The 26,304-nt window shown below is 36.3% G+C and overlaps 1 protein-coding gene across 9 annotated transcripts in view; it reads left to right on the top strand.

Annotated features, from left to right (window-relative positions):
- LYST (lysosomal trafficking regulator) overlaps positions 1-26,304 on the top strand; it is an 82,772-nt gene that overhangs the window by 32,654 nt on the left and 23,814 nt on the right. For 8 of the 9 annotated variants that reach the window (XM_030500279.1, XM_030500275.1, XM_030500274.1 and 5 more), the window contains 22 exons: positions 35-101; positions 929-1,038; positions 2,076-2,499; positions 3,737-3,881; positions 4,686-4,859; positions 6,541-6,701; positions 7,431-7,621; positions 9,251-9,496; positions 10,823-10,996; positions 11,530-11,679; positions 12,270-12,407; positions 13,788-13,986; positions 15,244-15,375; positions 15,462-15,515; positions 17,619-18,252; positions 18,736-18,913; positions 19,822-19,991; positions 21,128-21,358; positions 22,267-22,433; positions 22,906-23,058; positions 24,506-24,697; positions 25,210-25,388. In XM_030500279.1, the coding sequence (XP_030356139.1) occupies positions 35-101; positions 929-1,038; positions 2,076-2,499; positions 3,737-3,881; positions 4,686-4,859; positions 6,541-6,701; positions 7,431-7,621; positions 9,251-9,496; positions 10,823-10,996; positions 11,530-11,679; positions 12,270-12,407; positions 13,788-13,986; positions 15,244-15,375; positions 15,462-15,515; positions 17,619-18,252; positions 18,736-18,913; positions 19,822-19,991; positions 21,128-21,358; positions 22,267-22,433; positions 22,906-23,058; positions 24,506-24,697; positions 25,210-25,388 (4,269 nt within the window). The remainder of the gene's footprint in view (positions 1-34; positions 102-928; positions 1,039-2,075; positions 2,500-3,736; positions 3,882-4,685; positions 4,860-6,540; positions 6,702-7,430; positions 7,622-9,250; positions 9,497-10,822; positions 10,997-11,529; positions 11,680-12,269; positions 12,408-13,787; positions 13,987-15,243; positions 15,376-15,461; positions 15,516-17,618; positions 18,253-18,735; positions 18,914-19,821; positions 19,992-21,127; positions 21,359-22,266; positions 22,434-22,905; positions 23,059-24,505; positions 24,698-25,209; positions 25,389-26,304) is intronic. The other variant, XM_030500280.1, reaches the window with a different exon arrangement.

Raw genomic sequence — 26,304 nt, 5'->3', positions numbered from 1 at the left:
TCAGATATCAATTTTCCCTGTAATTTTTTCACAGGGAGCTGTTAAACATCTTTTGGGAGGATTTCTGAACATACTGACGCGAACTGAATCTAGTTTTCATGGTGAGTTCGAGGTCTAAGTAACCTAAGTATGGTTTTCTGTAACTTAAGATATACACAAATTTTTAGTTCACAGTGCAAATGTGAAGTTAACAAGAAAATTCATTGGCATGTGTGAATTTATGCAGCTGCTTCTTTAACTTATGACAAGTATCTAACTTACGTATAAATACAAGGTTATTTCTGAGCTAGTGGAAATCTGTTATTTAAACACCTGCTGGCAGACCTGAAAATGATAGTTGAAATCATAAACCCTAGGGTGACAGTGTTAACTGCTATTTTTCTGAGCAGTGTTTGTTATCTTACTGATTGTATCTTACTCCATCACAATGTAAGTTTTTATTTCAAATTTCTTTGTAACATAGGTCTTGGTGATGTCTAGAGTTTTATTTCTAATTGGAAAACCGCTAGCTAAGCCAAGAATGTGGAAGCAAATTAAATGCTTGTCCTAAGGTAGCCTCACACCTAATGATGTTGCTCCACAGTGTGAGATGATGTAAACCCATCCCAGGACTTTGATCCCTGGCTTTGTGGGGAGAGCCTTTGCAATGAGATGCTAGGTTCCCAGACTTCCAGACTCCTCTTTGCAAACCTAGGAGCCAGACTTGGTATAGCCATCTAGATTCATTCAATGAAATTTGGAATGATAGTGCAGGAAGTACTGTTGGATCTCTGGAATTCATCTTATTGTCACTGCTTCCTGAATTTTAAATGTTTTCACAAAGCACTATGAATTCATAGTAATCTTTCCTCATAATAGCATGGAATATGAATTTTTAAAGCTTTTAAAAATGATTTTCAATAATATTATTTTGTCTCCTTATTTTTAGCATGTCAGATGGTGCTGGTAGACCTGTTAGTTTCCTTGATGAGTTCACAGACATGTTCAGAAGAGATAACTCTTCTTCTAAGGATATTTTTGGAGAAGACACCTTGTACGGTAAATATGAAGTAGCACATAGCAAAATTCAGAGGCTTAATGAGAAAAATGAAGCAAAAAAATATTTTAGGAAATAAGGAGACTAACAGCAACATTCTAACTGATCAGAGCAAATAAAATGTGGTTGTTGAAATAATTCATTCTAGAAATATGAAAAGGAAATAGGAGATGAGACAGTTTTGAAGTCCTGAGAACTCTCTTCACAAGAAAACAAGATTCCTCTTGAGGAGACTGGCGTTGTGGTTCTGAATGACAGAACACTAATACTGTAAAATTTGAAGTCATTCCTTTGAAGTTGTAAAGCATCTTGGTATTTCAGGAATGCTTCAGTAGCAAGAATTACTTTCAACAGTGTCTTAAGCTGGTTTGTGTAACACTGGAAACTACGCTTGTGTGGGATGTACTGCTGAAATACAAACTGTTGTTTGTGTGGGAGTCTGTAGGGGGAAAAAGAAAGTGGAAAGGAATAAAAAGAAATACTGTGAAGTCTGAAATAGTACCAAGCAAGGAGACACAGGTCAAGTTTTCAAAGGTACCTTGCAATAATTGGCTAAGTAACTAGAGAAACTTCTTGGCTTAAGGGTTAGGGTTAAGCCTAAGGGTTAACTTGGCTTAAGGGTTCAGCTAGTTTTTTTACTGATTATACAATAACAAAGTGATGGCCTGTGTGTGCATTCTTAACCAGGCTCAAACACGGGGTAAAAAGTGTGGTCTTTTGTTGAGGTATAAGCTGATCTGTTAGCACATATTTATGTGCTAAGATTGTGCAATGACCACCTGCTGTGGTTCAGCTGATTTCTAAGCATGGTTCTTGAAGATTGATCTGCCCTGACTAAATCCCCCAGATTGTTGGGCCATAGTCAGTTGAAGTTGTTACTTGATGCTTAGTAAATGTATGTCCGTTTGGATATGGAAGTCCACCTCTGTTGGGAAAACATAAATCCAAATTCAAGAGTGGTGTTCTGTTTAGTTAGATGACACTTGTCTATTTGTTGTAGATGTTTAATTTTTTAATTTGTTTGGTTTATTTCTTCCAGGAGATACTACTCAAGGGTGTGTTAAAGATTATAGAAACCAATATTTATATGAATCCATTACAGTACCTTGCCTTCCCTTTGCTACATGGCACAAATTTGAGTAGTAGTTCTTCACAAAAATCTGCTAGCACTTCCGCCAGCAAAACTGCTGGAGTGTTAAAAAGAGCAAAATTTTCGCAGAGTAAAAAAGAGGCAGATGGTGAAAATTTGAGTCACCAGCTGCTTTCTTCTTGGCATGTAGCCCCAATTCACTTGCCTTTAGTTGGACAAAACTGTTGGCCACACATGTCTGAAGGCTTCAGTGCCTCACTGTGGTTTCGTCTGGAGTGTGCTCATGAAACAGAAAACTCGACAGAAAAGGGGAAAAAAATGAAGAGAAGAAGCAGGCCGGTAGCTGTAAGAGAGAACAGCTTTGACAGCGCAGGTAAGGATATAGTACTTCTCGCTTCTATTTAAGTAGCACTGAAGGATTCTGGTTACAAGTATTGCTAATCAATATGCCATATGCAAAAGCTTGAAATTTTTGTTTTCTTATGATGGATATTAAACAGGTGTGGTAGTCTTCCTAATTTTTTTCTTCAAGTAATGTATCATATGCTTCAAGATAAAATATATCCAGCTTTAGCTGGATCTATAATATATATAATGCTGGATAGCATTAGATTAATGCCTTCTTTCTTAGAGATTTAGTATTCTCATTGAATCTGTAGCTTCAGTAAAATGTCTTTATGCTACTTCATGCTATGATGAAGAAAGTATTAAATGCTGCAGCTGAAGTTCAAGGGAAAAGATTGTTCTCAAGTTTATTTGGTCTCATGATGATGAAGCAAGTGGCTTTTGTGTTCTTAAATAGAGAGCTAGTAAAACTTCGTGAGTTAGGATTTAAATATTGGAACTTAGCTAAAAGATGCTCTGAATCCATTAAGTCAGAGCCTGAGGTTGACTTAGTATAAATCTTCTAACTTGCCTTGTGTGTGTGCCATTTGAAATATTAATAGTTGTACAGCATTTCTCTGTCTATACTTTTGTAGAGACTCACCTGCTCCCAAACTCTTCTGAGCAGAATATTTTGGATTATAATTTGTAGGAGGAAAAAAAGTTATTTTAAATGCCTCCCAATCACACCATGTGGGATAACTTTGGCTGTACTTCTCCCCACAACTGTATTTGAATAAAAGAAGGGAAAACCCAACTCTGACTGTTGGAATTCACTGAAGCTGTTTTTCGTTAGGTCTGTGCTTTTGCTCAGTAAAGTAAAAACAATGAATGCTAGATCAGACTTAAAGGGTAGTATGATTTGTGAAGAAAAATCTAAAGATTTCTTGGTGCACACTAAAACTGCCAGTTCAACACAGGAACGTAATATGGTGTGGTATGTCAAAAGCATCATTGAATTAGAACATATTCATGCTTAGTGGATTTACATGATTACAAAAACATGTTAAGTGCTGAGTTAATAGTAAGTTCCTCTGTTTCAGTTTCTGAGAGACCTAGATCTCTGAAGAGAATAGTGCATAATATTTAGCTAAAAAAAAAACCCCAACTGAACAAAAAACAGTTCTCTGAAGTACAGGAATGATTTCTTTTCACACTTGATAGCTGGTAGGACAGGCATTGTTGTGTTGTATTGTAATTGTGTATAAACATGGTTATATTTCCAGAAGAAACGAAGTCTATAGGAATGGAATACCTAAGCCTTGGAGATAAGCTTGTCGAAGATGGCTGTATTCATGTAATTTCATTGGGTTCCAAAGCACTGATGATACAAGTCTGGGCAGACTTGAATACTGGAGCATTCATATTTCGGTATGGTGTATTAATCCAAAAGCAGTCTTGTGAACATATGTATTGTTACTTCCAGTAGCAGCTTGTTACAGAGAGTACTGGTGGAGCATAGAGAACTAATTTCTATGGTAGAGTCATCTTGCACAGTGATGGCAACATCAAGTAAGTTTATTGCATACGGATCTACAGGTTTACTTGCTCAAAGTATTAGTCTCTGCTCTTGCATGTTTGATGTAATCATATATAGATAATTGATCCAAGTAAGATGCAAGCTCAGTCATAAACAATGCAATGCAAGGTAGCAATTCACACATTAATGAAATGGCCCAATAAATGTCTGAAGATAAGCAGAAAGGTTTTGTAGCTAGGTTTTCACACCTCAGGTGTGAAAATTGCTGTTACTTAATACTTGCTATAACAATCTTGAGTTTAATCTTCTGAACATATTTTAGCCTTGATTTAGTTCTTATAAGTAATGTATCCTTAAAATGGGTCTAAAGCTGCAATTTTGGAACATTTTATTTTGTGGTGTTCAAAGCACCTGCATTTTTTTCAATAAACTGTATTTATCTTCTCTGTAAAATAGAGATAATACCTTAAATGCAAGCAGAACTATACAAACAAATTAAATTTGAAATTTGAAATGTGAGAATTTCCCTGCTTATGCTGACCGCTCTAAATATAGCATTGTGATCAAAAAAATCATCTGTGAAAGTTAAGGAATGCAATCTCAAAGTAACTGAGGCTAAAAATTGCAGATTTGGGGCTTAAACTGTAAATTTGAAATCATGTACGCTTATTTTTCCTTTTCTGTTGTTTTGATAGTATGTGCATGGATCCAAACGATGAGATGAAAGCTGGTCTGCTGGCACAGGCTGAATCTCCGGAGAACATCTTCCTTGTGGGCAGGTGGCAGCATTTGGCAATAACATATCTGCAGCAGCCAGAAGGCAAGAAAAATATCCATGGAAAGCTGTTGCTGTGGATTTCTGGTCAGAGGTAAAGTATACGTTAGTTGTACCTAGATATTTATCATCTTTGAGATGTTCCCTGGTAGACAAACATCTGTGCTATTTTGGTGCAAACTGAAGTCATGGTTGGGTAGTCTTCTGCGAGTAGGAGAGAGCTGTCTTACACTGTTAGGAAATCCTTAGAAATATCCAGAATTGTCTTGGTTGCCTGGAGAATCTTCAGTTCACACCATGAACCGCTGCAGACATCAGTGTTTTGGTTCATCATGAGGAAATGAGAGAGGCAAGTACTACAGAATCCTAAGTAAGATCCAGAAAACAATGGCATGAAGTTAGTAGTAGACATGTTTCCATTTAAATTAAGAATCTGAGTTAAGGAGGTATAGTTCATGTGCTAGCAATGGCATTCTAAGGAGGAATGAAAAGAGATGGGGAGAAGGTAATCGTTTTGAGAGAGATGGACAGGGGAGAAGTTTCAAAAAAAATATTTCAGACAAGATCTAACTGGCAGTGCAAAGTACTGCTCCTTCCACTGAAAACTTCAGGCCCACACTGCTAAATAAGGTACCTGATGCTAGATTTGGTGGGCCTATGCCTGCATGAAATATTCATTGGTTGGAGAAAAAGGAATTTTTTTTTTAATATCACAGTTTTCATCCTTTCTTCCCAAAGTCCAGACTGTGAAGGCTTCCTTTGTGTCCTGAATATGAAGCAGGTGGCCAAAATGCTAGGTTGTAGAACAATTAGAGGTAGCACAAAAATTCTTTGCTACTCCTTTAGAATTTGGTCAGTAAATGAGCAACATTATAAAGACACTTCTCAAACTCTATCTAGGAAAAAAGGTTGCACAGGTATTCTTCCTGCATGTAAACCTGGAATTGTAAAGTATGATACTTGTTTTCGCTTTATTCTTGAAACTGTGTAAAGTTAATTTTTCAGCATCTTGATTTCCTCCCCCTCATTGTTCAATCTGTGCATGCTGATATGCAGTAAAGTCCAAAAATAGGAGATATAGGAGAAACTAAAAATACTACAACTTTCTGCACATGTGCAATTAATGAGGCACATCTATACAGAGAGTTAGTTGCCAGTTTGCTAATGGTTAGGCTCTTCCAGGAAGTTCCAGATGACCTTTACAGTCCAATTGGTCTGTGTATGTAAATGCACGTAAGGTTAATTGGATGCTTTCTGAAATCATCAGGCTTATTGCCCATGGCTCTACAGCATTCTAGCTCTGACAACATTCCCTGGTTGAGGATGTCGGGAACAGCAACCTAATCCTCAACATGGTATTTTCTGGCATATGTGAACCACAGTTTTCATGATGTGCATTAGCATATTCAAAGGCTTTTGACTTTTTAGGAATAGTGCAAGTTCTTGAAAATTTGTGTTTAGAAGTGTGTATAGTGTTATAAACAGTTTCTTCTTTGAGGTCAAAGGGAAGGAGGAAGGAATTTCAGATCTAGGAAATCTTGTGTATATGGCAGCCCTAGCTGGGACTCTGTTCTGTGCAGTATTTTCATACATGCATCATTATGTAACTAAGTTTTAAGGTGCCTTGATGTTGAAGATGGCTTTAGTAATGTAATGTTGGTAACAGCATGGCTTATCATCTACTAAATACAAAGAAATATTTTAAGCCTAAGCAGGATACTTTAGCAATTTTGGTCACTTAATATTTAATCTTGTTTCTTTATATGTATTTTTAGGAAATGTGAGATTAATTTAGATTATGCGCTACCAAGGAAATCAAGTTTATCAGCTGACAGTAATAAAACATTTTGTATGATTGGCCATTGTACGTCATCTCAAGAAGACTTGCTTCGATTGTCGGGTAGATGGGATCTTGGAAATCTGCTTCTATTTAATGGTACTTTTGTATGCTTTTTGCTTCAATAAGTCTTCTCTCTTCCCCCTCCAAGAACAAAGACTTCATTTGATATTTTTTTTAATATGCCAAGCTTCTACAATAAAAGCAACAATACAGTTTTTGCCAGCACAATATATCAGGGAGGCAGTAGGCAAATGTTTGTGTTGGTTACTTCATAATGTGTACTTCTGCCACTATTGTCTTGCTTTCTTTTTAGTGCTGTAATTGGCAATTGCAGTTACTTCTGTTTCTTTAAATAATACCTTGAGGGAGGGGTTGGAGAGATAGTGGTACCTGCTCTCCTTTTTTTCTTAAAGCACTCAGTCTTTCCCAGATGGAAACTTTTCACCTACCCACTTCTAAACTACTAGCTGCCTGTAATCTTGCTACACTTTGAAAACTGAGGAGGTTTGGATAGGCGACTTCTCAGTTTTAAAAACTGTAATTGACTATTCAGAGCTGTTGGTCTTCAGTTCATGCAGATCATTTTGCTGACTTGGTTTCACTGCCTCTGCCAGTGAATTGATCTGGTGTGTGATGTGTCCACAGTCACCGATCTACAGTAGCTAATAGTGAGCTTTAGGCTGTACTGTTTGTTTTTCATCAGCAGGGCCTACAAAAACCAACCAGTGATCTTCCTTTAAAGTCTCTGACGCAGTCTACTAGCCAATGTATGAATTTTGCTTTATTGTATACTAAAGAGTTAACAGCTTCTTTTCTGGATTTTAGGTGCAAAGATTGGACCGGAGGAAGCATTTTACTTATACACATGTGGGCCAGACTTCACATCTGTAATGCCTTGTAAACATGGCAAAACAGCGTCTGATTGCTTTAAATATATAAGTAAAGAGATTCTACAATGTGAACACATTAAAGAGCTCTTCATGGCAAAAAAGGAAGTGGATGTTGGGCCTTTGATTGTAGGTTTCTACTTAAAAATGGTTCTTAATCTCTCAGAACTAATGAAGAAACTGGGAACACAAGTCCTGCTGTCTCTCAAAGGGCTTCACTTTCTCAAAGCAGGCAGGAGGAAATCCAATTCTCATTAAAATCACTGCAGGATTCTTCCCACTTATTTCAATGGGAATTGAACTCCACACTGGGTGGCCATTTCATCTTGCTTTAGGTTGGATTCTGACAATTTCTAGATGTTCCAGCATCTATAAAATTGCATATTTAATCTATGAGATAAGAAGGCACCTCCAAATGCCCTAGGATGAATACATAGCTCTTCTCTCCATTAGTGTTAAGGTAGCCCAGGACAGCTTAGTTAACCTTTTAACATTAAAACTGAGAGGGGAGGAGAGAGGAGGATTTATCTGGCTTTAACAGGAACCAAAAGACTTCATGCCAATTCTTTGAGGGTTTTGGGAGAGTAAGTTTACATCAAATTTGACTGGAAAGTCATTTTCTAGCTGACATATCTTAGCTTTTCTCAAATTTCCTGACTGAAACAGCCATGCCAGATGCAGATGTAAATATAGTTATCCCAGAAAAAGAATGACTTCTATAATAAAATTAATACTGATTTATATTAATAAACCTGCTATATTTGGGGAATTGTCTTCATGCATTGGTAATTCCTGCTGTATGAATTGTTTCCACTAGAGGGATTTTTCTGATTTTGTTCTACAGCAGCTCTGTAGCTGTGGCCAAAGGGTCATTCTGTCTGGATATGATCCTGGTAAACAATGAATGGAATAAATAAAAAGCCTAGCAAATGAGTCATGCAACTTCTAAGCTTATTCTGCCTTACAGAACACCAAGTAACCAGGGAGAACTATGCTCAAGTGATGAATTAATCTCTGCACTTCTGTATAGAATGCAAGTGCCTTAAATGTAATTATTTTTGTTTTAAATAACCTTCCAAATATGATGATTTTACATTTTACATGAAAATGAGTCTTACATAGGAGCTTTGGTCCTGGTCGAAGTCTCTTCAGCAGTAATGAAACTTCTATTGAAATCGTCTTATGGCAAAGCTGATTAAAGGATAAACTTAAACCAAAAAATTGGAGAATTTTTAAAAAATAGATAACTTTCTATTTTTGACTCACCACTTTAAAAAGGGAAAAACAATTTGCCCAGTACCTCTGTGTGCTCACATTCTTTAAAATTTCTCAATAACTTTTCTTATGCAAAATAGTTGTAATTCTTCAGGGAGTAAAAGGGGGATCCCTGGTGGAATTTTTTTAATCCTTTCTTTACTTTCTATGCTGTAGCTATTGCTAAAATTTACTAAAATTTAGGAATCCTATTGCATTTCAGTGCACATGTATCCACACAGAACTAAAGAGCACACTAATGGTAAAATAGAAATGAATTGCCAAAGTTGCTGCTACTTGCTGTTAAGTGGCTTTTGTGTGTGGCTTTTGGTGGCTTAGGGGGGTGTTGGTTTGGCTTTTGATTTTGGGTTTGGTTTTGGGGGGGGGTTGGTTTGTTTGTTGTGTGTGGGTTTTTTGGTGTGTAGTGTGGGGTTTTTTTGGTGGTGGTTGTTTTTGTTTTGTATTAAACTTTCTTGAAAAGCTTATAAACTTCTCTTGTTTCAGGAGAGTCTTGCTGTTGTTTATACCACATGCTGCCCTGGTCAGTACACCATATATGAACCCGTTATTAGACTAAAAGGCCAAGTGAAAACTGTACCTTCTCAGAGACCTTTCAGTTTAAAAGAAGTTCAGAGCAATGTATTGGACTCTCATCACCTGAAAACGCTTCAGCCTGTTGAATATAAAACTCTTCAGGGTATACTACATGAAATTGGAGGAACTGGTGCATTTGTTTTCCTCTTTGCTAGGGTAAGGGGTTTGGAGAAGGGGGGGTGCATGTTTCTGTTCTCCCATATAAGTTTCCTTGGACCTTGGGTAGCAAATCACATATTTTAGCTGCCTTGCTCTAGTCTGCATGTGATTGTTTGGGTTTTTTTTCTTACAGAAAATTTATGGAAAATAGCTGTGGCATAACACAGGTAGTTTTAATTTGGAAACTTAATTATAATTATGTATGGTTTTTATAATACTGCTGGTATGTAATATGTGGTGTTACATTCTGATTTAGAGATGAGGTTTCTAAATATCAAAAGAGTTTAGGAGTATTGTAGAACTGATCATATTTTTCAAAAGCACTTAAATTCATTGCACATCTTTGGCCTACTAATGTAGGCCTAAAACTTGTTAGTTTTGTATGCCTCTGGCAATGGTAGTGTTCTGAAAGTTGTGTGAAGAGTAACCAATGCACATTAGAGGCACTCACGCGTTCAGGCTTCTGGTTATGAAGACACTGCCTGCTGTGATTTTAACATTGATAGTGAAATATGAGGAGAAAATCGTTATTCGTGTTACTGCATTATGTAAATGTATGTGAAGTGGTACAGATCCTGCTTGCAGACTGCATCAGTAAAGCAAGTAAACAATAGAGGTTTACATGTATAGCTGCCAGGCAATAGAGGTATACATGTATAGAAGTGCAGCAGAATTAACAGAAGGGAATTAACACAGAAGGGAACCTATTGGAACTAAATTTCTGTTCATGTGATATTTCCTTCTTGCACCTTTTCTGTAAAAATACCACTCGCTCTCTTTTGGGATTCAAGAATAGTGGGAAGCAAAGAGTGAAGAATGGTCTGTGATCTTCATCTATCAAATTGCTTGTCTCTTTATGGACAAAACAGAACTTTCGTGTTTGACACTTCTATGTAGAGATAGTCTAGACCTTCAGGAACCTTAGTAAACCTTTTCTTAAACATTTAGAAAACATACTTTTCCAGGGTAAACAACAGACTTTATTCTTACAAGTGATTATGTATTTCATGACCTTGTGACTTTGTAGCATGGCAAAAATTCTAAATTTTATTTAGAACAGATTCTTTTCATAAAAAGGGATTCTTGTAATGGGACTTCTGTTTTCTTAGCAGATCATCATTTACCTCAGCAGGAATTATCACTTGAGATATCATATGTGAATATACACACATATGCTAAAAATGAAGGTTATATATGTAACCTCAAAGTCTCTAAAACAGATTTAATCCAGAAGTTATGATTTAAGACTGCAACAAAGTGTTTTTAAGGCTTTTTTTCTAAATGTTTATCATCTAAACTGTTTTACTAAATTTGCCTTTTCAGGTTGTAGAGATTAGCAGCTGTGAAGACACTCAAGCTTTAGCACTGCAACTTATACTATCTTTAACAAAATACAATCAACAGAGAATACAGGAGATGGACAATTGTAATGGCTATTCTATGATTCATCGAGTGTTGATCAAACCGAAATGCATTGTTGGATTTCGCATGCTGAAGGTAGAGTGCTCTTTAAACCTGATATTTTGGTCACTGTTAGCACAAATTTAGAAACTTCTGTGAGTGTAGTTCTACATTTGAAACTGTCTTCACAAAGGCAGAACAGTGATTTGGAGCAAGTTTGGTGTAGGAGCATTTTGTCTTGAACTAGTAACTCCTGATAGGTAAGGGGAGAAAAAAGAAGTATTGAGAGGTCCTGATTTCGGGAGAGATGGGGGGGATGCAGCTGTCAGAGCAAGATCTTCGAGCAAGCTTAAACTTGAAAGCAATTAATAAAAATATTTCAGTGCACTTGAAAAGCTTTATTCCCCCCCCCCCCCTAAATTGTGGTGGTGTTATAACAAAGAAGCTTCTTAAACGCCTCCAGCAGGGTTACTAGGCTCAATAACTATTTTCAAAGTTGACCAGGTAGATGCATGCCTTCCCTATTACGAGTTTGTCTCTTTAAAGGTTTGGGTTTTTTTTCCAATAAGTTGGATAGAAAAAGTACTGCTTTGTGCTTATGACATTAAAAATTTCCCCCCTTCTTCAAGACACTCTTAGAAGGATGCTGCAGTGATGAGATTCTCTATATAAATGAAAATGGGCAATTCATGCTTGACACAGATTCTACTGCAGTCATCCAAGACGTTCAACTATTAGAAAAGCTGCTGCTTGACTGGAAGATATGGTCTAAAGCAAAGGTAATTACTTCAGTTTTGGAAAAGATTTTAAGTCTAAAAGTCAATATTTAAAAAAATAATTACTATGAGGTCTGAAATTAATTTCTCTAGTTAGATGTCAGTAATTACTAAAACTTTCTAAAATTAATAGGCTTTTCTCTGAATAGCTGGTAGTAGCATCAAGCTCCCATTATCAATGATGCAGGTATCCTTAGCGTGTTAAATTTTGTAAATGTAAATTACTTGAGTTGAATGGATTAATTTTTTAGGGATACTTGTTAAGACTGGGGAAGACCTGCTTCCCTCTGGAGTTAAGTTGAAAATAACCATCTGGTGTTAATAGAGTATACAAAATGAGTTTTAGACAAGAAGTAATTTTTTTGGTAGCTTAATCATAAAAAATATGCATAGTTTTGTATGAGCATGACTTTCCTCATAGTTTCTAGTTCTGACCTGATCATTTGCAGTCATTTAGTCATTTTCTTAGGTGTAAAACTAACTTGACTTGGTTATGTTCCTAAACTGTTTTGTTTGTTTGGTTTTTATTCTCAGTGTGTAGACTCAGAAATACATATTTTAAAGCCATGTTCCTGTTTTGTTTTATTTTTCAGCAAGGTGTTTGGGAAACACTGTTAGCAGCTCTAGAAATCCTTATCAGAGCTAACCATCACCAGCAGATGTTTAACATTAAGCAGCTATTGAAAGCTCAAGTGGTACATCACTTCCTGTTAACTTGTCAGGTTCTGCAGGTATTTTCACTCAGAAATCCTACTTTGTGCTCGGCAAATACTCAGCTTTACTTGGAGGTGGGGTGGTGGAGACTAAATGCTATAGAAAAAAAACTACTTCAGTAGACTGTCCTCCATGCTTCCAGACCCATTTCATGATCTTCAACAGGCATTCTGTAAACTGATATAGTTCCATTCCGGGTGCTCTGTTTACTGCTGGACAGAAGGGAAAAGGGGCAAGAGATTTTAACTGTCTGGTACTATCTGAAAACCTAGGCACCTGGTTACTTGCCCAATCCATGCATGAGTGGGAGCTTAAATAAACTGTGAGTCTTTTATAAAGACCTGAGATGTCTCTCACTAGTTGAAGTCTTCATCGCTGAAAAACATAGATACTGTGCAAGTAGCAGAAACTATCCTGAATTTTACCGGAGCTAACAGGGCAACTGGCCTGTAGTTCTCAGTCTGAGCACTTTTCCCAAAATTTTGATCCAGTAGTAGTTTCTTCCATGGCAAGGAGATAGCCATTCTAAAAAGGGCTTTGGGGAAGCGCTTCAGGCCTTTGATAGACACTTCATAGGAGCATGATTTTGAAGTGTTTTCCTGTTTGTAGCATGTATTATTTGTGAAAACACGTACTGTAATCCCTTTTTTCCCTACACTGTATTTTCTATCTTACATTTCTCTTTGAAAACTTCATTTAGTCTTTTCATATAGCAGTCTCAGTAAAGATACTAAAAAGAGGTGAAATTTGGAGAAGTTAGGAACAAGTTAATCACCATGCTCACATTAGTGAGGTTTACCACAAGTTTCTTGAAGTCCTGTTCTAAAATCATTGTTCAGTTAACAGATTTCTTCCAATAGCCATTATCAAATGTTATAGAATGCTTGATCAAGCAGAAATTATGAATATAATTATCAATGAAATCTCAAACATCTGTTTATAAAAATAGCTATTAAAGTGGAAATACAGAAGACCCAGTGTATGGCACTGTGCAGAAGGTTCTTAATATTTGACATGTTGGTATCAGCAACTATCTTAATTTCTGTGCAAATATGTAATACAGTGAATGACAGTAAATGACACTTTTAATGGTGATTTGTGTCCTAAGGCTCCAGCATTTTAAGTCAGAGTAGTGTAAAATGTAGAAGATTTTCATGTTCTGAAAATAAACTTCTGTAACATCTGCAGACTTTTGATTGTGCCTGAATTTTGTATGCTGGACTTGAGTAACATTGAGAAGGTACAATAGCTCCTCTCTAAAGAGTGCCGGCTTTATTACTTTAGCTTTTTTTAACTTGTCTGTTCTATAGCATGACAATTTAAAATTAAAGAAAAAAGTATATGATGTCAAATGAAAAATACAATTAACTGACAGTTGTACTGTTCTTCCTCTCTAGGAGCATAAAGAAGGGCTCCTTGCGTCCCTGCCTCGGGAGGTTTGCAGGTCATTTGTGAAAATAATTGAAGAAGTACTTGGATCTCCCCCAGACCTGGAACTGCTGACACTGGTTTTCAATTTCCTCTTAGCAGTTCACCCTCCCACTAATACATATGTTTGTCACAATCCTACCAACTTCTACTTTTCCCTGCACATAGGTAGATATGTCACATTTAACTACAAATAAATAAGATTAAGTCTAGTCATGAATTAATATCTCAGTCTTTCACTCTTATAAATTACTGTTCTATGAATATATTCTTTGATTGCTACATTGTAATAACTATACATAAAAATTATTGAACTATTTGGACTTAGTAAATTAACAGTAGTTTACAGTATTGAGAGACATAGTTAGGCTTTGCTTGGCTTACTTGGGGAGCTTTCTTCTATCTACAGCCATAGATAATCTCTCTGGTGGTTATGTCTTTAACTTTGTTTAAAGATTGATGCTGCTAAATGGAATGTGTAACGTTAGCTGCCTGTATGAACCCATTTGCCTGTGGTCAAATCTTAGAGTAAAACATCTAACTTACCTGTAAATGAAGATTCTTCAGAAACATGTGTACGTGGTCCTTTTTCCACATCTACTTTCTTGTTTCCTGTCACTGAATTTCTAGAAAAATCGAAGGCCTGAGGAGCATTTTTAGCAAACGATGGGTTGCACTGCAAGATGTCATTGACAGGCACCGTCAGTGCATTGCTTACAAGTTACTGAAAGTACCTGTGCGCTTGGAGGGGTCTAGATCTAGGACAACAGCTGTCTTAAATATATCTGTACTAGATGATCACTTTGGTAAAATGAGTGATAAAAGCTTTAAAAATTTGTTCTTGTTTTTTTGAAAAATGAGAAACTAGTAGATGTATAATTTATGTCGCATTGTACAACCTTACCATAATTTATGTAAATGTGGAAAGCATTATCCAAGTTTGAAATGTGTTCTTCTTTTGCAGATGCCTGTGTAACTCCAGTTTTAGTGATCAGTTTCAAAGGCAGTACAGTTGTTTTATCTGTGTCTGTCCTCTAATATGAAGAGATGTAAAATTCTGAGTAAGAGTAGAATGTACTTTTTGATACTTTGAGCCTTAGTAGATGAAGCTGTTTGAGAACAGTTGCCTGTTTTCAACATGGCAAAAGTCAGTTATTAACTGCTTGTATGACTGCAAGGACTATCTTTAAATATAATTTCTTCAGAACGTCATAATATTTTCAGTGTTCTGAAGTAAACTTTAAAGATATATCACTAAACCAAAAGATTTTTCTCAAATGTTTCTGATGTTTGAGTTGAGCAGTTCTCATTAGCCTCCAGTGATCAGCTTAAAATGTAACCTGGCTACTATGAGTCTCAATATATATGAAGAATGCAAACTTAAAAAGCTCTTATGTAACTTTTCCCCTTCTCTTTTCTTTCTAGATGGCAAAATTTTTCAGGAGAAAGTTGAATCACTTAGGTACCTGAGAAATTCCAGCAGTGGTGGGAAGTCAGTAGACAGCTCTGCATTTTTGATTACAACTCCAACTGGATTTACAGCTTTACCACTGGGAGGTAAAACAGTGCTGGAAAAACGAGGACTTTAAGACACGGTCATTTGGCAGATGACTAGAGTGCTTTAAAGTGTTACTTTTCCAGAGATATTTCTTACAAAGCTCCCTCTGTCCCTCGGAGCTTGATGCCTGAACAGCAGAGTAAGGAGGATACAATTGAACATGCTGCCTAAACTGCTCTTCATTCTCAAGTTGAGACAAATTGCCATACTGGCAGCTTCGGCAGAGAAATGTACCAGATAGCTGAACGATTTCATTTATTAAACAGACCTGCTAGAGATGTATGAGACTGCCTTAAGCAGGCATTAGTTGAAATCGTGAGCTGTAAGCAGCTATCCTATCTATGCAAAAGGCATTAAGCTGATTATTTTTTTTTTTTCTGTGCATAAGTATTGGCATTTAGTTATACTGCAGGTATACTGTTCCTTACATGATAGAGGATGGGAAAGTATATCTTATAAAGAACAACTTAGGTACCTTGATTATGTAAATTAAAATTTAATAGTTTTCTAGAAACAGTCTCATTATATAGCCTGCTAAACAAGTTGAGGTCTATGAGGATAGCTGCTTTAATCAGTTTTTAATTCTTCTGCTATAGATGCTGAAATAGTGTTGAAGTTATTAAATAGTTGAAGCTGGTAACTTCTTTCAGTTGGCAGTGTGATGTTTTTTGCATCATTATTAAATTAGATTTTTAATCATACTTTTAACATATTTGCATAGGCAATCAACAAATATCACCTGTAAAACGAAAGCTTAAACATATAATTTTAGACATAAGCATTTATTTAACGTGGGTGACAATGAGAAATAAATTCTAAATAAAAATGCATAATCTAAGCGAGTTTACCAATATCTACAAAATAGGAGTGGAAACAAATTACTCTGATCTTGAGCTTAGCTGCTATGTATTTCAGCTCATGTATGACTCGTCTATATTCTGTGCATGTAATACCTTTTACAATTGATGTTTACAATTGATGTCTTGTTGCTACTTTGCTTAGGAGAAGCAAATTGAGTCTTCAAGCACTACTTCAGTTAAAACAGTATTAGTTCAAGTGTCTTTTAGTAAAAGTGGTTATATGAAGAACAGTCTACATTAGTAAAATGTGTATGGAATTATGTATGAAATCTTACTTCTCTAAACTGAGTGCTTTTTATATCAATAGCACCAAACTGGTGTTCTTGAATAAGGGTATGTGTGCCAGAGGAATGCCCAACATAAACTTTTGTGAAAATAGATGTTTGGGTGTTGCGGTTCTGAATTTGAATTTCTAAATATAGGTAAAATATTAGAAATGGTATGTTTGTTAGATAGCTTGCTGCTTTGTGGGTTTGCTATTTGTTGCATTACCTGCTAACGTGTTTGTGAGCTTGGCTGTAAGATTGTTGCAGCTAAATAGATGTTTCCTGTTGTCTGAAAGCCAGTTTGGTCTGGCTATGTTTGCACATGTATGTACACTTATGTATACTTTATATATATATAATTAAAAAATGTATTCCTGATGCATCATCACTGCATTAGTACTAACTGGTGCATAATTTTCAAAATACTTCTGAATTAACAAAGTCTACTTTTCCTAGACTAACAGATTCTTCTACCAGTCTGATATACAGACTGCTTTCCCTCTTAAAAATGTATTTTATGAAAGACATCTGTAATGTGCTCAAATTTTGACTGTTTCAGGTCAAAATGTGCACTTGAAAGGAAACCCTGTTAAATAAAACATGCAGTGATTTGTTATAAATCCGAAGTACATGTAAAGCCTTAGTGTAAAAGGGTTGGTGGGTAGTATTTCAGTGTCCACTGAAACATGTTGGTAGATCTGACCTCTGATGCAAGAGTTCCAAATAGAGCAACCTGCTCTATTTGATCCTGCTTTGAGCAGGGACGTTGAGCTAGACAGTCTCCAGAGGTGCCTTCCACCCTCCATGTTTCTATGACTTTGTACAAATTCCTGTTGAGGGTTAGTTGAGATGATCATAATGTAAATCCAGAAACTCCAGTATATATGCAAAAATTATCTGGCATTTTATGTATCTTTCTAATTCATGACCTGCTACATAATAGTTTACTATCGCTACCTGATTGGCCAAATTTGAGCTATGCCAGGTGTTGAATTAGTTTTGCCACATAAAATTAGCTTGGGTCTTCGCTGTCTTAAATATATGTGGAGTGTAACATTGAGGGAAAAGCTTGTTTCTAGTGTAAAATGAATGCTAAAGATATCCTTATTTCTCTAGGGAGCACTTCCAAGGCTAGTGTAGAGCAGAAGATAAGCTCTCAGGCACCTAAAAGGCTTTGTAAAAGCTTACCAGCATCTCCTACTTCCTCATCTCAAGTTCATCAAAAAAAACTGACTGAAAGAATGGGAAGGAGTGTTGATGACCTGCAGGCTATTGGCAAGTGTGACTACATTGATCGCCAGGGTAGAACTGGTTTTGTAGGAAGTTCTGAAACCATAAAGAGAGTACAAGAAGAACTCTTTCTTAGCAGTTGTGAGTCTGCAAAAACAGCTTGTGACTCAGAGTTAACATCTGCTGAAACATTTGAAGATATTGCAAAAGAAGAAGAGTTAACCGAAAATGCACTTGAGAGTAAAGAAGCAGATGCAGACCTCAAATGTAATGAAGGTGGTGCTGCGGCTGAGCCATCACTAAGTCGTCCAGACAATCTGAAAGGACTGCCTTCATTTCAGAAGACTCAGAGTAATTTTGCAGGGTTGGGTTTAGCATTTTCTGTTCATGGAGGATCGTCAGCCATTGCTCGCTGGCCAAGCCTTGCGGACAAGAATGTACTTGCTGAAGACTGGGAGAGTCTTGCTTTTCCTCCAGCTAATGAAAATATCGAAAAACCATCTGAAAGCCCTGATGACAGGTAAGCAGATAAGTAAAATAGTGTATTAGCAGTACTTCAGTATATGAGCTTTAATTTCACAGTTCTTGGTCTTGATTACCATTCTGCAAAAATTGGAAGCCTGAAAATGAAGGGTATGTTTTCAATGGCTCTCATAAACCAGTTCATTCAGCTTTTAGTCTGTAGAATTGCATTGTTTCAATTTTTGCATTATTTACGTAGCAAACTTTTAAAGATCAAGAATTTGACATCTGTAGTTGGGGTGGGAACTTTTTATGCTACCTCACAAAAAATCTCAAACAAATAGTTCTGGTCAGATTATCCTTTTTGCTATCTGCCATCCAAAAGTACGTGTTAATGAAGAGTGGTAATAGGAGTATTGGAGAAAAGTTTGCGAGATTTCCTCTTTCGTCTCCTGCCCTTGAGTAGCAAAAGATTATGTGGGTTTTTTTAATGTTTCCTGTTGTAGATAAACTGTAGTAAAGCATATTCATCTGCTTTCAGATGTACAGAAGACTATCTTGTGCTTATCTGTTGTGGGTTATATGACCTCTTGCGTGGAGTTCTCCTAATCCTACCAGATATCATGCTAGAGGATGTGATGGACAAACTTATCCAACCTGATTATCTTATAGTTCTTGTGAACCACCCATCTCCTCTCATACAACAAGGAGTCATTAAAGTAGGTCTATGCAAAATGCTTTCAGCTAAAAAGTTGCTAACTAGCATGTGTTGGAAATATCAAGTTTTGTAAATACCTTTTATTTTCCTTTCAACAATTTTCTAGGTTTACTTCTGAGGAGTTTTATTTCCCACACACGCAGATTTTTTTTTTTTTTTTTTTTAAAAGCACCCCAAAACAAAACCAAAGAAACCAAAACACAAATTTAGAATCTTGCGATAGGTAAATATAGTCTATGATCTAAGCCAGAGTATACGACAGCTTTACTGATGTAAATGGAAGCAACAATGCAGGAAGTCAGTGACCATCTCTTGAGCATTAAATTCATGATGCGCTCTGTTAAATTTAGGTGCAAACAAAGTTCTGACTAGTAACACGGTTGACTTTCAGTTATTCTGGTGTGTTACATACATATGTGTGGCCTGAACATGGGCTTGAGACTTCAGAATGTTTTTAGAGATTTTTGTAGCATTGACAAAGACGGTGTTCCTGAATGATAACATTGTGTAGGTTGAAAACTGCATGGATTTCTGTTTAAATTTGAGGAAGAATAAGATTATGTAGCTTTATTAACAAAAATTGCATACACACCCAAGTGCAGGATTTAACAAGTATAGAAAGTCTGAATGTATTTATGTGTGCATTCTGACTGTCGTGTGTGATTTCATCTCTCCCCCAAGTGACTAAAACCCTCAGAGTCTTGAGATTAAAAGGATAAATCCAGCTGAGGGTTGTAACGGGGCAGTATAGATTGCAGTTGCAATAGTGCAACTGATGGTTTTCATCTCAAATTTTACATTTATTTTTTTTTTATTTCAAACCGTTCAAACCACAGACAAGAGCTTAACTTTCAGGGGAGTTATGTTAAATGTTTAAATCTTACATCCTAATTATGCATTTATTTTTAGTTGTTGGATGCATATTTCAACAGAGCAAGGAGGGAGCAGAAGGAGAAATTCTTAAAGAATCGTGGCTTCTCCTTGCTAGCCAACCAGCTGTACCTTCACCAGGGGACTCAGGAAGTTGTAGAGTGCTTCTTGGAAATGCTCTTTGGCCGCTCTGTTGGCTTGGAAGAAGAGTAAGTTAATGCTTTGCTTTTGCATCCTGTAACTTAATGTTTTAATTACAAGCAGTGAGCTTAGCAGGAGGCAAGGATATGTGATAGCTTTCTAACTCCTCTTCCTAGCAGTCAAAAACCATAAAAAAAAAAAATGTTCCTTGAAAACTGTTTTGAAATGTTTTGCTTGTACCTTTAACATTTGAATGTATTAAACTTCTTATGACTATTGTGTGGCCCTGAAGCTGTTTGTAAGCAACTTCCTCTGAAGGATGCTGTCAGCTGGGATCTTCTAAACCCTCAGCCCTTCTGAGGGCCTCAGAGGCCTTTGCACTTCAAATGTCCTGTAATCAGTTCAATGTTTCCTCTTCTGAGCCTGCATGAAACTCTGATTTATATCCTTAGATGTTTTAAGTAGTAGTCACTATACTTCTGTTACTGGATTTTGGTATGTGATTAAGGAAAAAGCTTGATGCCACAGTTGCTTCCTTGGCTTGGCCCTGAGTTTAAATCCCTATTTCCTTTAGGGAAATCCCACAGGTACGCCATTTCCCTGAATCAAAGAGCCACCTCATATTGAGAGGAAAGCAGATTGCCTCTAAGACAACTATCTAAATAAATGATATTTTTTAGAATTAGTCTGTCTACTTAATTATTGTACAGAGGGAACATGCATCTAAGTTTAGTCAGCAGTGCAAAACTTAATGAAACTTCAGAAGTCATGGATATAGGGTATCAAGCCTGCTGTCAGTATATTGTTATATTGATGCCAAGCTCTATCTGGTTTCTTGATAGTCTCTGTGCCAGTTGTAATACTTATTACTGGAATGATTCATTATGTTTTTCTACATTGATTGAAACACCCCCCCCCCCCCCCCCAGAAATGTTTTCATGAAATGGATATTGTAGATGGTAGTTAGTTGAAGCTTCAGATATACTTTTTAGATACTTTGTTTCCTTGTGGTGCTTCGAAGTGTTTATTTTGCCCCATATTTTATTTCTTTTAGCAGACAGGCATTGTTACTGCAATAAAATGTAGGAAATTACCATTTACATCTTAGCCAAAATACTGGTATAGACTGGTATTCCAGTTGCACATACTAGTTGCATATACCAGGTTGCTATTTTAAGGATGTCACTCACATTTATGTTAATAGATTTGATCTGGAAGATGTCAAGAATGTTGGACTCTTTCGAAAATGGTGTGTCATTCCTGTTCTGGGTCTTATCGAGAGCTCTCTGTACGATAATGTTCTGCTGCATAACTGCTTCTGTCTCCTGCTACAAATCATAAATTCCTGCTCAAAAGTTGCAGACCTACTGCTTGATAATGGTTTACTCTACGTGTTGTGTAATACGCTGGCTGCTCTCAATGGACTGGAAACAAAGTGAGTATTGTATCAGTTGCTATGAAATAGTCCAGGCACAATCTTGAGTCTAGCAAAAATTACTCTATTGTATTTGATCTTTCTAAAATGATCAGAGAGCATGTACAAAATAATACTGTTTATGAGGCTTTAGGATTTAATTATACCTGTAAGTGAAAATTAATGTTTAGCTGTTCAGTTCAAACAATGGAATATAAAATGTTCTTTCCATACCTGAAACTTTCAAGTGAAATGACGTTTTAAAATGCAAGTCTGTCACACTGTGTGCACTTTGGATGCTTTTTCTAATAAAACTCACCTGAAAAGTAAGATAAAGGCCCAGGAGATGGTAGCATTCTACTGTATCTGTAGGTAAACTCTCCTGTGCTGCCTGTGATTTAATATTTGATATTTTGAGAAAACTAAATTACTTCATTAATTACAAACATTCTGTACTTTAACAAAGGTTATTCAGTGAAGGAAGGAGAGATGGGTTTTAGTTAATTTATTTCTTTAGTTGGTATCCTGAATAAATACAGATTTCCTTTTTTACCCCAGTATGGTTTTAGTTCAGCATAGTTACAAAATGAGATACTACCCTGTTGGGGGGTTTTTTGAGAAATACGGGACTTCAGACCTGTTCTTTAACTTAGAAATCTGACAGTATGTTATTGCTTTTCCAATAAAAGTTTGTTACAATTTTAATGTTAGAATGTCTCAAAGATTTGCAGGCATCCAGTCTGCTAAAGTTAACATTAAAGAGGTGTCTTTTGATTAGTTTTCTAGCCTTCAGGAGTAATATTTTAATATAAAGTACAAAATAATATTAGATACAGTTGGCAGTAACAAGCGGAATAGTAATCGGTCTTGTTATGGGTTACAATCTATTAGAATTGTCATGTTTCTGGTAACTACAACTTTGTTTGCAGCATTCCCTTGAATGACTACAAGTTACTTGCATGCGATATACAACAGCTGCTGGTAGCAGTTGCAATTCATGCCTGCAGCTCCTCAGGTTCTCAGTATTTTCGTGTTATTGAAGACCTCATTGTGCTGCTGGGTCATCTTCAAAATAGTAAAAATGCAAGGATGCAAAGTAAGTTATCTGCTTATTTTTGGGGTCATGGGACTGGAGAAGTAAATCCCTTCCCCACTGATTTCTGTTTAATATTTCTGCTGAGGGAGAAGGAAGAGTTTTCTGGTGATAGATATTTTTCTTTTAAGTGGTTCTTGAAGTAGTAGTTTTCCTCAGGAGTCTGCCTTGTGGTAAAGAATTGTTTACTGCTAATCTGAACAGACAATGACTGTGAGAGTCATTAAGGGTATTTAAACGGAAATGTTCTATACAGTTTCATTTAGCATATTACCCTGAAATTCAATGGCTTTTCCATGAGAACTCACTTGTGGACTGTCTGTATCTGTGAAATAGTGAGGTGACTTCTGTGAAATTGAGAGCTTTATAACTCTTGGCACATTTTGTGTATTTTTTACTTTTTACAAACATCTGGTGAAAATTCTTGAGGATGTGTAGAGAATGTCACGTGTCCTTTGTATGCTTCTTGCTGTAGATATGGCAGTTGTTCTGCAGTTAAGAGTTCTTCAAGCAGCCATTGAATTAATAAAAACTACAGCAAGCCAAGATGCTCAGGAGCAGGTCAGTTCAGTCCCATCACCATCTGCACCACATCGTGCCATGTTTCAAAAGCGTAAGGGGATTGCTGGTGAGTACCAGAAGTGTAGTATCCTTGTGCTTTCTCCTGTATGTATTACTTTGAAACTGTAACTTCAGTGATCCAACAAATGAGTCCAGTTGCTTTTGCTTTTTCTGGGGATTGGCTTTATAAATCAATAAATGTATTTTTAGAATAGTGTAGCTTTTACCCATTTTGAGCTTGTGGGGGTTTTGTCTTACAAGGAGGGAGTAGGGTACAAAAATGAAATCTGTCACCTTACTCTCACTGCAGTGTCTAAAGACAGATATTACCTTCTTTTGGGATTCTTTTCAATTCACAAGTTACTTTAAAAACATCTTTATTCATCAATTCAGAGTGGTTTTAATAGACAACTTCACGGTAAGGAAATGCCAAAATCAAGTTGGTGATTGTAATTTTAACAAAGCTATGATGTGGGGATTGCATTGTTGCACAACTTCCAATTAGTTATCATTCTGAAGTGAATACCTGGCACTCCAAATCTATAGTTGGGAATGTGAGATTTCTAGATTCCACTGTGGTTGTGCTTGTAAAACACTTGTACAGTCCTAGCTGTAGAAGTAATACTTTCTGTGTATTTGATAGCTGATGAATCGTGTAAAGGTTTTGGAGTCATCTGGCTTGAAATTTATTTTTTTTATATATCTCATATAAATGAAGCTGCATTTAAGACTTTGTAGAAGATGCAACTTTAAAACCTGACATGTATTTAATTAAAAAAAAAAATTAAAAACGCAAACCTGCCTCAAACAAACAAAACTGCTATTACTCCTAGTTTACTAGGGGAATGCTTCTCTTTATATGGTCAGCTTTTGAGGCCCCTCTCCATCAGCCTAGTAAGTATAGTGAAAATACTTTTATATTAGCGAATCTGGTAAGGCACTAAAGATGAATTAAAAAATAGTTATTTCTGAAAGAAGCAAGTGCAGTCAAGGCCCACCAGTTCATTTCAAGAAAATTTTAATGAATATTCTTTTAAGTTAGAAATAGTATTTCTGTCAAAATTAGTGGCAATGGCTGTGGTACAAAGTGTTGTTTATAAACTGTTAGTATAACTGACTCGTCATTTCTGCTGATAAAGCTGCTTTCTGATATGCAGCAATTCTCTTGTATGATTACTTTTTAATCCTTTATCACAATTATACGGTAAAAAGATAAATAAAAATAACTTTTAGAGTCTGCTTTACACAAATATACAAATTGTAGAATAAATCTGATCCTGAGAATAACTCATTTCAAGGTATCACTTCCTGAATTTTGTGTATTCATTTTCAAATAGGAAAGCTTTTAAAAGAAGGACAAACTTCCAAATAACACACATGTTCTCTTCAATAGTTACGTATTTCAAATGTTTTTTTCCCTTAAATGATGTGAGCTCCTTGGATGAAAGCAGTTGGTGAATGATTAACTCTTTGTGTATTTTAGTAAGACGCTATTAGTGTTTCTCTCCTTAAAGGCTCCAAAAAGTTTCCAGTTGCTCAGTCTGATGCTCTGCTGATGAAAATGCGCTCACTAGCAAGTGAGGAATTCAACATGATGATGCAGCGGAGAATGAGCCAAGAAAATCCTATCCAAGCCACTGAGGCAGAGTTTGTACAAAGGTTACAGAGGCTGGCTGTTCTGGCTGTTAACAGGCTCATTTATTTAGGTAGGATTTCTTTTTGTTCATCTCTGTTTTGACAGAGCCAATGTAGTGCTGTATGAAAAATGGATTCTTGCTTTTGGAGTGTCGAAATGTTTGAGAGGAAAATACCACTGATGCTAGTTTAATGGATTTAACCATTCTCTTGGTGATTTGTGTCTCAGTATTATGTAACTGGCAATCTGGATACAGTTTTTATCTGAATGAACTGGATGAGTTGTTTTAATTCTGTGTTAGTCCATTCATGTGTTAACTGCCTGAATTATTACCTGAAGATTTAATTCTGCCAAGGGGAGCATCTGTTCTCTTTAAGTGCATTAGTTTGCATGTGAAATGGCTACATTTTGTTAGCAAGACTTGATGACTTTGGGAGCTAGTTCAAATTCCACAGAAGAAAGAAAGACTAAGTATGGTAAATATAGTAGTAAAGGCAGTATTTGATTTAATGCCAACTAAAGGATCATAGGATTGTCTTGCTTGAGATGGTACTGATCAATATGTGCCTCTTTAATTTTAAGCATCTACTGAAGAGTGCCTTGATGTACTGGGTATAACAGAAAATACAAGTCAAGGCAAACTTTCAGCATCCCAGCTGGAAGTTCCTGAAGAGGAAAGCCAGCATGAACTGCCTAGCAGAATAAATCCTTTTCTTAAAGAAATGTTCAAAATGTTGGTGGAAGGCATCAAAGTAGCCACTGTAAGTAATTAGATATTGTCCACATTAAATGAAGCATGTCTCGTAAAGTTCCTTCATCGGGAACTTTTAACGCATAAAGTCTTCTGTCCATAAATGCTTTTCTTACTGTATCTCTCAATTCAGCTGTGGCATTAAAAAGTCTATTTAGCTTCCCAGTTAGTCTGCAGTTGTAAAATAATAAATGCATCTGTTCGAATTTTTACCTTAACATTTAGCAAACTTCTGCTTCTTGAACAACCACACTAGACTTCTGTGTAGTCCACAAATTTGCTTTCTCTCTTAAACCTCAACATTTGAGTTTGGAGCCTATAAAACAAGATCTGCTCCATTATCCACAGATGATGGAGAGTTTGAGCAATTTATGTCTATAATATATTTTAGAGTTGGGAAGGAGAATTTTCTCTTTTTGTCAATTGTAGCCAAAGGGTTGAGAGTTTTCTCTTGTAGCATACAGGTGTTAGCCTGTTCACCTATCCAAGGTGATCAGGTTTTGCTTGGGTAATTTGAAATAGTTTTATTGGAAAACTTAACTTACTGGTGTTTGTTTATTTCTCTTAGACCATCTTTATAAAAAGTAGCTCAACCTAATTTTCTTTCTAGCTCTGGAAAATTAAGTTTGTTAGGTATGTTATCTTTCCATCATGATTTACTTGTACTTACCAAAGATGGAAGTTTTCTTTTTGTGAGCACAAGCAGCTCGTCCAGTGCCTGATTTCTAATCTTGTGAGGTAATTCATTCAGAAGCTAGTGATTAACATAGGACTACTCATTAAAATAAGCAAACAAAAAAACCTTTGATTTTTAAACCCTCTACATCACAATTCACACTCTTTCAATTGTTGTATAGTCCATCTAACTGAATATCCAGTTTAACTAGGAGTTGCATTCCTAATATTGGCAGATTGAGAAAAATATG

The sequence above is a fragment of the Strigops habroptila genome, chromosome 10 (genome assembly GCF_004027225.2).
Source record: "Strigops habroptila isolate Jane chromosome 10, bStrHab1.2.pri, whole genome shotgun sequence".
In the NCBI taxonomy this organism is placed as follows: domain Eukaryota; kingdom Metazoa; phylum Chordata; class Aves; order Psittaciformes; family Psittacidae; genus Strigops; species Strigops habroptila.
Note: the sequence above shows the minus strand (reverse complement) of the source record. Positions and strands in the feature narration are given on the sequence as shown.